Source organism: Hyaena hyaena, unplaced genomic scaffold (genome assembly GCF_003009895.1).
Source record: "Hyaena hyaena isolate Hyena2069 unplaced genomic scaffold, ASM300989v1 scaffold_224, whole genome shotgun sequence".
In the NCBI taxonomy this organism is placed as follows: Eukaryota; Metazoa; Chordata; class Mammalia; order Carnivora; family Hyaenidae; genus Hyaena; species Hyaena hyaena.
This window is the reverse complement of record NW_024080854.1, coordinates 2347749-2360671: the sequence shown is the minus strand read 5'-3', so window position 1 is coordinate 2360671 and position 12923 is coordinate 2347749. Positions and strand designations below refer to the sequence as shown.

Here is a 12923-nt window from a genome sequence, read left to right as displayed (position 1 = left end):
TAATAGAAGTCCAATTACAAGACTGAAAGTAACACAATTAAGCGCAAGATATTTTGTTATTAAGGGTTGTAAAGGATATGGAATTATGGGTTGCTAGATATAGGGTGCTTTGTTCTGCTATAAACACAAATTTACAAAGAGTAAAAACGCAAACTACATTATTTGAAATAATGTATTTTTAGTTTTGTTAGAGCTTATTTCACAAAAATGTGTGTAGACCTGTTTCTTAGATAGACTTTTCAATCTGTAATTTTCAACTGACTGAATAAAAATATTTAGCATTATGAAGGACACCCATGGGTGGGTAATGATCTCAGCAGCTACGCTGACAGTTTCTTATGTTCTAATTCACCTTCACAAATCCATGGCATCATTTTTTGGCTGAAGTAATGTCAGTTGGTGACATTTGCAGCAAGTATAAAAAGGACCCCCCATGGCAGCCATTTTTATTTGATTCTTAAGATCCAAAGGCTGCTGAAAGAACAATTGAATGAAGTTGAGGATTGGAGAAGCTTGATTTTCTTGTTCTCTGTGAAATGAAACTCTAGTCTTTTTCTTCCCCTTCCCCTTAAAAGCAAAAGTCTGCTAGGGGGTTGTAGCTGTGTCAAAGCCGCTGGGATGCCACTGCTGATCACTTTAATTACTACGACTAAGGAGGATAAAATTAAAAGTAGCACCATTGAAGCAGTGGAAGAAAGCTTGCCTAGATGTCGGTGAACTGTGAAATATAAAAATTGCATACCATTACATTTTTATGGAAAGGAAACAAGGAATTACATTACTTATTCTTGAAGAGTTTGTCCTTAAATTGTTCAGGTTTTACTAGTGCATCTATCTATGGCAGATTGTAGACCATTTCAGAACGATAAGGAAAATAGTAACTTGACATGCTGTGAAATGGACTAAATATTTTTTCAGTTCATGTCCAGAGTGGTTAGTTCTGATCCATTTTCTGTATTTTAAAATACTTAAATTTGTTGTATTCAAATATAAGCTCTTTGCACCAGAACAGGACTTTTGCCTGATCCTGAAGATGTTAGCAAAGAGAAAGTAAAGCTTAAAGTACTACATTCAGCACTTTTGTGAAGGCTTATAATTGAAGGTTAGCAACCTAAGTTTTGAATGAATATAAACAAGTTAGTTTCTCCTCACCTCTGTGTATTCAGTAACACAAAGGGGAATTTATCCTGATTTGTAAAGCCCAAAAATAAGTAAAAAACTGAGTTTTTAAAAAAATGGCAGTAACAGTAGGGCCTCAGAAATATTCTCTGAACGCCAGTTATGTGATAGATAGGGCCAGTGCTTTGAAATCAGACAATGATTTTCATTTTTACTATGCCATTTACAAGATATATGACCTTGGGCAGTGTGTTTAAGTGTGATTCAATTTCTGTCAAATCAGAGAGATAGTAATTTACCTAACATAATTGTGATACTAAATGAAACAACATGTGTGAAAATACTGTGCACAGGCACAGAGGTAATATTTACTAAAAAAATTGTTATAACTTGTTTTGTAAAAAGATGGTTGTGGGGAGGGAGGTCTTCCAAAATTCCAGCTTTCATCAAACCCTCCAAAGACTGCATCCATCTTAACAAAAGCTAAATTATCCCACATAATGGTTTAATCCCAAATAATACTATACAGAAAAAGGTAAATGTCATCAGACCCATTCATAGAAATAGGAAGCCTAATTACTTCAATTTACTTAAGTTTATTTAGACTAGGCAGGTAAATGAAAGATACATAAATTTCCTAATGTATTCAATTTCACGTATACTTTTTCTTTTTAATGACAGCAGTCTTCTAAGTTTAACTACCTTACCTCTGCATCCCAGTGAAAAGATTCCTTTTTTTTTTCCAGCAGACATAGTAAACAGGTGATTTATTTACAGCTATGAGTTTTTGTCTTTGTTGAATGCAGAACGGTCAGAACAAATTGCAATAACACATAGGTAGGTTTAAATAAACTATTATTGTGAGAAATACTCATTATCTACACATTTGCATAGTTTGTGTTGAATACCATACAAAAAAACTCATCGTCCGTACTGTCTGGTCATTTTATTCCTTTGACATAAACAGTATGTCTCTTCTGAGTAAAAGATCCATAGATTTTGTTGCTAACTAATCTATAAGTATTACTGCAAAAACCAACTTTTAATGGAGCTTATATATAAAAACTAAAATGAAATAGTTTTACTTATAATGAATCTGGAAATATCAATTAAATTAAAAATTGTTGCATAATCAATTGCTATAATTACAAGCTTTTCCTTTTGACCTTAACAATTAACTTCTATTTTCTCAGTTGGTTCTTTGTCTTAAGGGAAGTTAATGGGTAAGAAAACAAACAACTAGATACGCCATCCCACTGGAGAGCTCTAGGCCCAAGCAAAATTGTCTCTGTGGTGTTAGGACATTAGTAGAAAAGTAAATCAAGGCAATCTGATAGCGAACTAGAATTCTGTCAATCAGGCTCAAGATTTTGTGCTGTGTCCATAAACTTTGTTTACTGTAGGGTTTTATGAGTTGTAACCTGCCCTTGCAGTCTGTTAATGAGGCTAAATCTTGCTACTTGAGAATTGAATTACAGCACACCTCTGGGCTAATGGTTATAAACAGAAAGTCCCATTAGGGCTGCATTCTGATTTGTTCATTTGCATTTTTTTCTATTGTATAGAGAACAATGACGGGTAAATAGGTACAAACAAACAATTTACATGGAAATTGATAAAGTGTCCCTAATTAGTATTTAGAGTTGGTTTTATTAATGATTGCCTGTGTTAAATTGCACTCTTGGTTAGCTCTCAGAAACATTTGCAGAGAGGAGTATTACTGGGGGAGGCGGGAGACCAAAAGGAGGTGGTAGCTTGTGAGAAAAAAAATTAGGTTCTCATTTCATATTTGGAAAGGTAGAATCATTTATTTCATTTTAACTCAGTTAAGATGACCCACGACCACTTCATCTTAGTCTGAATCACCAAATTCCAGCTCTGCAAGAAGTTATTATTCACGCGGTGAAATTCACTTAAACCCAGTTGCCTGCGGCATGTCAAATAATGGTTTTTATTAGTGCTCTTAACTTTTCTTAAGTTTGAAAGATGAAAGTTTAGTAAAAGCTCAATTTTCCTCAGTTGGTCATGTAATTTGATACTTTTGGGGATCAAATAATTTGGTGGTTAAGAGCAATGGCTCTGTATTCTGACAGACCCTGGCTGGACTCCCACTTCTAGTTGGTGTGAATTTGGAATTCTGAGCCTGAATATTCTCATTGGTAAAAATCAGGGTGTAAAAATTAGATGAGATCATGCATATACCGCACTTAGTACATAAATGCCAAGAAATACTTAGCAGCCATTACCAAAATCGTCATTATTGAGCATACATCTCTTTTTATTCCTAGTATATTTTCCAAATTCAGAAATATTAGTGAACTGAGGATTTATGCATATTATTCCCCCCTCTTCAATCTCACCCTTCCCAATGCATTCTACTTCTCTAACTACAAATAAGCTTGTGACTGTAAATACTAGGACAATTACCCTTGAATGTTAGATCTCTTATTTTGCTCCTACTACAACTACCACCCATCCTAGGAAACCTACTGTCTCATCTTTTCCTTCTTTCACCCCAGGTTATTTTTTAAAATAACTTTTATTGTAAGAGTAGTACATGTGTATTATAGGAAACTAGTAAATGAAGACAAATGAAAGTAAGAAAACAAAAATACCACATTTCCACACCTAGATATCTCCATCATACCAACTTTGAATACCCTTCCAAGTCTTTTTCTCTACATATATATGTGTATTTATTTTGCCAAAATGACAAAATGAGGTTATTACTACATAAATTATTTTTTTTCAGTCAATTCCATTTGCTCTCGTTTAATACTATGGTTATATTCAGATTTCTGTAATTGATTCAGCAATGTCCCTTACAGCTGGTTTTTCCAAACCACTAGCTAACCTAGGACTATACGTTGTATCTGCTTAAGTTTCTTTTGGTGATGATAGTGACTGATTGGCTAGTTGGTTTTTGTTGTGTGTTTGTTTTCATAACTTATTAAAATGACCAGGTCGGTTATCCTCAATGTCATACCTTCTGGATTTATTTGGTTGCTTCCTTGCTGTGTCATTTATCATGTTACTCTATCCCCTGTGTATATGATAAACTGGAAGTTATATTGAAAGGCTTAGTGGATTCATTTTAAACATTTGAACTGGAATATTATTGGTGATGTGTACTTCACGTACTTCACATCAAAAACATATAATACTATAACATATGGTTGAACCAACATTAATGATGCCAAGACTGACCAATAGGTTAGTGTCCCCTAATCCCTAATGTAGTTCTGAGCTCTCCATTTACAAGTAGGCTTTCTCCTTGCAGCTAGGAAGTAAACCATGTGGTGTTACTTAAGCATATGTTCCAATTACTATTGCTGTGTAAAAACTACCCCAAACTTTGTGGTGTTAAAAAAAAAATTATTCTTTTGCTCACAGATTCTGTGGGTCAGGACTTCAGACAGGACACCCTGGGGATGCTTTGTCTCTGTTGCACATTGCCTGGGGCTTCCACGAGGAAAGATTGACACTTGGGGTTTACTTAAAATGGCTAAAGACTGACATCTTCTGAAAGCTTCTTCATTCATATATCTGATATGTGGCCAAGGAAACTCAAGGCTTAACTTAGCTGGCATGACAGCTGGGTCACCAGAAAGTAAAAAATGCAGGAATTTTAAGAGAACCAGGCAAAAAGGATATGGCCTTGGAAATCACCTCCAACACTGACATGTTCTACTTATTGTAATACAAGTCACTAAAGCTGGCCCAGATTCAAGGGAAGAGAAATTAAACTCTGCCTTTTGATGAGGGAGTGGCAAAGTCACATTGCAGAGAACATGTGGAATGAGAAATTCTGTCATGGCCATCTTTGGAAAATATAGTCTGCATAACATGACTATCTAGTTTCCCATCAGACATATATCAAAGAGCTTAAATAACTGTTGATAATCCATGCCAGAGTCATTCTTTTATGAATGACAAAGTTATGTTTTTGTAATTTTACCTTTTAAAAATTATAGCTGGTGTTATTTTATGAAGGGGAGCTTTTCTCATTGACAGGGACTATTTGGTTACCCTAAAATTCAGTTTTTACTGGGAGGACAAGATAATTGTTGGATTCTTTTCCTCTAATTGCCAATTTTCGGAGGAGCTGTCTTAACAGCTGCCTCAAATGAATTAATACATCCTTCTAAGAAACTTTAAAAATCTTTTCCTCATTCTTTTTTTTCACAAATCTTTTTTTTTCTACACCCAATGTGGGGCTCAAACTCATGACCCCAAGATTGATAGTCACATGTTCTACCAACTAAGTCAGCTAGGCACCCCTGGCTGAGAACTTTTTGAATATCACATTGAATTGATGACTTTTTCATTGATTCAACATGTGATTTCATTGATTCAGTTCACAGCAGTAATTGTTCTTTTTGATACTGAAAATGTTGGAGTTTGTTTACTGGGAGCTTCAAACATGCCTCTGGGTCCATTTGATACTCCTATTAATCTAGTCCCGTTAATTTTGACAGCTCTCATTTCCAGCCATCTCAGATGTGTGAAAGAATTGCCTAGGTTTGAGCTGCACCAATCTGTTGTCTTTCTTTGTCCCTAATAATATTGCCTACCGAGTTTAGTTGCCCTTTATAATCTTCAGACTCACTAACCTTTCACATTTACTACAGTTGTTTGCCTTCTTTTTCACGAGCATCCTGATCTCAGGATACGTGAGTGTTCTAGTTCTTCTTCTCTTTATCTCCTTTTCTTTTCTTATCTGAATATAGATATTTTCCATGTTTGAGTCAGTAGCTGTCCTTTTTGTGTATAGTATCTCTTTATATGCTTTCATATACCCCTGTGATTTCAGCTCTGTAGTCCTTGTTTGACTTCACTTCTTAACATGAATTTCACTTCCCATCTACTACCTAACATCTTCACTCGCATGTCCAGCCAGTCTCTCCAGTTCAGTCTGCCTTACCCCAAATGTCCTCTCCCTCCCTTCCTATATATAGTTCCTTGGTTTATCTATTTTTGTTTTGCCACAGTTTTGCTGGTTGCCCAAGTTTAAAACTTCTGAGTCAACTTATTTCTTTCTTCCACGTCTAATCAGTTACCAAGAAATGGTATAGGTACCACTTCTACATCTAATATATTCTTACACTGTCTATTTCATTCCAGTTGGCACCATCCTACTTCTGGATCTCATTACAGCTTCCATGGGCTATTATAAGAACCTCCTGCCTAGTCTCTTTCCAGTTTCTCTATGCCAACCTACCTTATACACTACTGTCAGATTCGTCTTTCTCAAATAACACCTGTGATTGGTCATTCTAGACACCAAATAAACAAAAAAACAACACATGAAACCAAACTTTTTTTTTTAATGTCTATTTATTTTTCAGAGAGAATAAAAGCAGGGCAAGGGCAGAGAGAGGGAGACACAGAATCTAAAGCAGGCTTTAGGTTTTGAGCTGATAGCTCAGAATCTGACGCAAGGCTCAAACTCATAAACTGTGAGATCATGACCTGAGCCGAAGTCGGATGCTTAACTGACTGAGCCAGGCAACCCCAAAACCTCACTTTCTTTAGAATAAATCACCCTATTGGACAGGGATCCTATAGTCTTATCTGCCCAGCTTTATTTTTCTTGCCTTGTCTTTCTGTTATTATTTTTGTCCTAAGCTCAAGAAAACTAGACTAAATGCTTCTTTTCCACTGTACTTTCTTGCCTCTGTATCTGTGTATTGTTCCTACTTGTAGTTTTGACCACACTGACCCACCCAACTTCTGACTACCATCTCTATCCATTTTCAGTCCTGCTTTTTCTGCACTCAGTTCAAAAACCATGATGTCATGATACCCTCTGTTTGTCCCTCAGCCAAAAATGTTCTTTCTTCTGAACTCGTTGGTGCAATTTAATCAGATTTGCTTATTCTGGCCATTTTACCTTTCTTTCTGTGTTATAAACATTTGAGTGTATAAATTACAAGTTTCCATTCTTGAAATTTCTATAGCAAGTACCAAGTACAAAAATGTACTAAAGACCAGAGATACAAAGATAAATTAGATGTAGCTCCTAATTCTACATGACTCCATTCTATTGAAAAGGAGGCATTTGTACATAGTTAAAATGTAAATTGACAAATAGTTTCAAAAGTAATAACACACACATGTGCCCGTGCGCACGCACACACGCACACTACTATAGTAACATACATAAAAGAGACTTTATTCCACCAGTGGGGAGGAGGGAATAATAGTTGGGAAATTTAGTGAATTTAAACTGAATCTTGAGAAATGAGTAGGAGTTAAATCAAATGAGAGAAGAACGTTCCAAGAGGAAATGACATATTCAAATCCCTGGGTACATGAAACTACACGACAGAAGCAATTCTGTATAAATAGATGAGAACTTTTATGGAGGTTGGGAGAGGTTAAGGGAAATTTACACTATAAGGATATGTTGAGGCCACATTATTTCAGGCTTCATTTTGTTAGGATGCCTTATTTTATATGTTTTCCAGTTTATAAAGCAATTTCATATTGATTATTTTAATTCATAATAGTACTTTTTTAGTAGGCAGAAATTTAGTTATTTCATACTCTGCAGTTTTTACGTAAATATAAAAACACCATGTTAGATTTTATTGTTTCTTTGTAATGGGCATTTGAGAGGGAGTAGGAATGGGGACAGTATATCAGTTAGCCAATTCTGATTTTAAAACTACGAACATCTATGACTTGTGGAACTAATATACTGTCTCTATTCCTACTCTAGCCCCCTAAAAATTCTGATTCATATATTTGATCATATGGTATAGCAGCATTTTCTATCAGAGATGTCTATTAGTGCTCTATACCTCTATTAGAAAATAGCAAGTTAAATTATATTTTAAAAAATAAGGAATTAATTGAAATTGTTTTTAGTATTCTGACTTTTTCTGTAAGCCTGATTATTTTCTTAACAATAGTCCCTTCTATTTTCTCAATAATAAATATTGCCCAGCGTTCTTTAAAGACTAGTTTGAATTTTTAGCAGGCATTTTAATATAATAATTTGTAAATATTTTTTAAAAATCTGATTCTATGATGTCTTTTAAAAATGGTGTGACATCCAACTGATATAGAGCATCCTATTTATAATGTGGGCCAAGCACCATGCTGTAAACCAGTTACTATCATGATGATCAGATTGAAAATGAAATTGCATTTCTGTCAATTACTGAGTTGGCAACTGTTCAATATATCTTAGCAGCAAGATGAAGAGCGACGTCGGCAGCTGAGAGAGAGAGCTCGTCAGCTAATAGCAGAAGCTCGATCTGGAGTGAAGATGTCAGAACTTCCCAGCTATGGTGAAATGGCTGCAGAAAAGTTGAAAGAAAGGTCAAAGGCATCTGGAGGTGAGTTAAAGAATCTTGTATCATATTCTACAGACAACCTAGAAATCTGCAGTGGACCTTTTGGGACTTTTTATTCTTCAAAATGTTGCATCAAATACATAAAGTTTCTAACCTATTGATATGTTGTAAAGAACCTATAGGAAGCTTAGTAAATCTGATGATAACTATTGCTGTTTTCTAAATCAACTTTTTGGCTTAATTTTTACTTTCTTAGAAGTATTTTCTTAGAATATGATTTAGGAAAAAACTCATCTAGACTTTGGTTTGTGATTCCCTATGATGTCTCATTAATTATAGTTAGGAATGAATAAAATGTAATCGGGTCCTCAAAACACAGGTCACAAGACTTGTTAGTGGTGAGCTTTGACGTGAAAGATTTTTGCTTCTAATTAGATCTTTAGAAAGTAGCCCTAACAATGTTCTGGCCTTAGAGCCTGACACAGAAGAATTTTGAGTAAGTCCCATATCCATTTCTTCTTAGTCTCCTTATTCTAAGAAGATCTTCTTCAGTATCTGCAGAAATTATTCTAAGCTTGATGTTGGGACAAGGACTACATATTATATAACTAAAGACAATTTTGATTTTGCCTCCTAATGCTCACCTTGGGCATCTTTAACTTGGAACTTTTTATATTTTTGTTTAAGAGGAGTATATTCAAGAGGTCTGTGGGCTGGGTTTTTTTTTTTTACCCCCCAAGGTATATAACCTATTTATCTACCAAAACATGCTAGGTACTTGTCCTTAGTTGATCTTAGAATGCTAGGATCATTCTGAAGAGTAGGCAAGTGTGAACTTGAATAAGATCTTTGAGAACTGTAGCAGAGGTAAGCCACTTCTAGGTTGATGATAAGTTTCTTCAAAGTAAATTGAAATTTACTGCTGTTATTTCTAATTGATTCCATATATTAAAAACTTAGTCTTGTAGAGAATGCCAGCTAATGCCTGTAGTGTATAACTTTTTGTCCCATAAATCTGCAAGCTGCTTCCCTAAACAGCTGTGTGTCTGTCCCTCTGGTCTTGTCAGAATGTTCATATATTCTTAAAGCCTTCATCTTACTTTTCAACTCCCCTCATTCAGAATTTTTAATGCAGTTTCTACACTCTCTACTACAGTTTTATGGTAACATCAGTAACGACTCATGGCTACATACTTATATAATAATATGATAATTTGCTTTCATAACTATTAATAACAAGATGTTTCTTTGGTATCATAAAAATTCCATGTATCCTAAGTAAGTTGTAAAAATCTTTGTCTCCTTATATCTCGAAATATAGAAAAAAACCTATATTCTTAACTCTCCAGATGAAGTGTTCTAAAGCTACTAATGCTTCCTTCCTGTGGCATCATAGACTTATAGGAGAACAGTAATAATAGGATAGAGAGGTGTCTGGGGTCTCTTATTTTTTTTTTCCAGTGGTCAGCAAATAATAACACTATTTTAAATAAGCTATAAACTCTGGGAAGGCTAAGAATTAAATGTTTTAACTAATGATTAATTATTACTTATGGTTACTATTTTTAGATAGTTTGGTTAGTATTAAAACGAAACCCCAGCGTTCAGGCAGATGTCACTGGAGGACGCAAAGGCTTTATCATAGACCATGAGTGGAGCCCACTCCAAGGTCGTCTCCAGCACTGGTGCTGACGTGTCTCTGAATCCTCTCTTGTCCACGTAGCCCCTCCTGGCCTGTTCTTTTCATGAGCTCTACCAACTTCATCCCTTATCATTTTGTCTTTCTCCTCCTTGTCTAAGGTAGCACTTAATCAATCTACTACTTTTGGAAGACTCAGGCACACTGATACTCATTTTTTTCTCTCTTGTATCTATTTTTATATATTTTTTAATCTATGTTAATTTTATAGATAAACCCTGTGCCCCCATCAATCAGGTATTTGCCTCCTAATAGTCAAAGCCAAGCTTTTCTGCATCTGTGTAGAGTCCAAGGTTGGAAGGGTCATTTGTGTAATTGGTCTTATCACTAAAATCCAATCCTAGCTGAGGCTAAACCAGGACTAGACTAGATGGAGAGACTTCCATCAGTGTGATGACTCAAAGAATGGGTATCCTTCCTACTTGGCAACTAGGGAATGTGAAGACCTGATTTTGGCATCATTTAGCAGTCAACAGTCAACAAAGTAAAAGACAAGTGAGGATTGAACCTACAGAATCCAGGATTGGATTCTTTCTAGCAAAGAAGTATAGACTAGAATAGGGAAAGCCAGGTGAAATGAAGATTGGATGGGATTCACCAGATAACTTAGGAAAACTTGAAGAGTCTAGACTCTGTTCCCTAAGGACCAAAGTGACCAGAATCTGTTTCTCCTATGGGACATACTATATTTTGGATATTGAATGCAACCACGTATCAAATGGTAGCCACGTATCAGGCTCTTAATCAGAGCTAAGGTTTACCTACCACAAGTGGAGCGGGCCTATTGCCTGATAGATATTGTCCTGCCTTCATAAAGGTATGTGGATCACACTAGGTCTACTCTGGCCTCAAGATCTAAGCTGGAGCTGTTGAGGCTGGGAGTAGGAGAAAAGACCTTTAAGACAAGGGAGAGGGTAAAAATTCCTGCCTGAAATTCAACCATTATACATAAGCATTAATCTAGTGAGCCATGATAGTCACTGTGCTAGGCCAAGATTTAGCAAACTTCCTGAAAAAGGCTAGAGTAGATATTTTCGGCTTTGAAGGCCATATGGTCTCTGTTTAAACAATTCACCTCTGCCCTTGTAACCTGAAAGTAGCCTTGGACCTTATGTAAATTAATGGATGTGCTGGTTATTTACCCCAAAATTGTGGTGGGCTAGATTTTACCCCCATGCTATAGTTTGCTGACCCTTGCATAGCAAATTAGGAATTCACTTGGATTCACAAGAGTCTAATTCCTAAGAGAAAATGACCTTATGAGGTTGATAAATCAGGGGGAAAATTAACAAATTAGTATCTACTCTTCCAGTGTCTAGTGGGAATCATTAGGTCTGTGTAAAGGAATATTGTGAAAGGAGAGAGAAATAAGTAGGGACTAGCCTGGATGGAGGATAAGGATGGAAGATTTTGGAAGCAGTGGTTCAGAGGGCAGAGGGAGTAGTCAAGAGTTGAAAAAATGATGTAGAAGCATAGCCTGGGGAAAGTGTTGAACATGATTGTTACTCAGATTCATTACTTGCTTGAAGCACATGCCTTTTTTCTTTTCTCAAGCAGCAACCTGCCTTAGTGAGGAAAGGAAACTTAGTAAGTTTCAAGTGCAGTGTCTTCAGCTTCATGGTGTCCACAGAAAATATACACAAAGTATTTTAAGCTATGTATATAGCCATATATTCAAGCAACCCACTGGCATCTTCTTGAAACCAGAAATAGCCTAATTCTTGTGAAATAACAGAATCATATCTGTCCAAAGAGCTACAGCTTTTACTTGTCTTCCTTTTGATATAATTTTAGGGCTTATAGAAGAATCAGGTGATATTGTAGTGTACTGCATACTTTTTTTTTTTTTTCAATTTTTGCATCATTCTGTAGTTGTAGACCTATAATAACCTCATTTTAAAATCCTGGTTCTAGGGTATGCCTGGGTGGCTCAGTCGGTTACGTGTCCAGCTTCAGCCCAGGTCATGATCTCACGGGCCATGAGCTTGAGCCCCTTGTTGGGCTCTGTGCTGACAGCTCAGAGCCTGCAGCCTGCTTCAGATTCTGTGCCTCCCTCTCTCTCTGTCCATCCCCCACTCACACTCTGTCTCTCTATCAAAAATAAATAAACATTAATATCTACTTTTTTAAAAATTCTGGTTCTATATAGCAAACTGTGGTTTCATTTTATTATATTGGCCTTTACTTGGCAAGGTGCAAGTATTTGGTGAAAAAGTTGGTATTTTAATTTTTACCTATATAGTGTTGTGGTTGGAGAATATGGCCTGAATTTCTGCTTTGGGAATTAAGAAGTTTTTATTTTGACCAAATAAATGTTAACTTTTTGTTAATGGTCCATGGGCACTTGAAAAGAGGTATTAATCCTATCTTAAGATTATATTATATAATATCTTTATTATGTTTTATGATATATTAAATATGTATTTTTTATTATACATATGTATTCTGTAGTTTATCGCTTTGGTTTGAGTTAGGTAGGGTCATTTAACTTTTACACTGACATTGTTGCCTTACTTTGTTTTAGATAAAGTAGTGTTACTTTGTATTTGCATTTTAAGTGTATAAAGGAAATGTTTTTTCTTTAATTTTGTCCATGAATATGTTTGTATTCCTGTCTTATCTTTATTTCGGTTATGCAAATAGATTTATCTAAATTTGCTAAACCAAAATGAAATCTTATAGGCCTTTAATAATTTTATATTTAGCTTCTGTTAATAATTATATTTGCACTGTGTTTCCTTTCTTGTTTGATTTTATTATCAAATATTAATATTTGATTATTGTTACATTATAATGACTAT

General features: G+C 35.4%; 1 protein-coding gene across 1 annotated transcript in view; it reads left to right on the top strand.

Annotated features, from left to right (window-relative positions):
- EHBP1 (EH domain binding protein 1) overlaps positions 1-12923 on the top strand; it is a gene marked incomplete at its 5' end in the record, with an annotated part of 199053 nt that overhangs the window by 131185 nt on the left and 54945 nt on the right. Inside the window, one exon of the mRNA XM_039243181.1 lies at positions 8318-8465. Within this exon, the coding sequence (XP_039099112.1) occupies positions 8318-8465 (148 nt within the window). The remainder of the gene's footprint in view (positions 1-8317; positions 8466-12923) is intronic.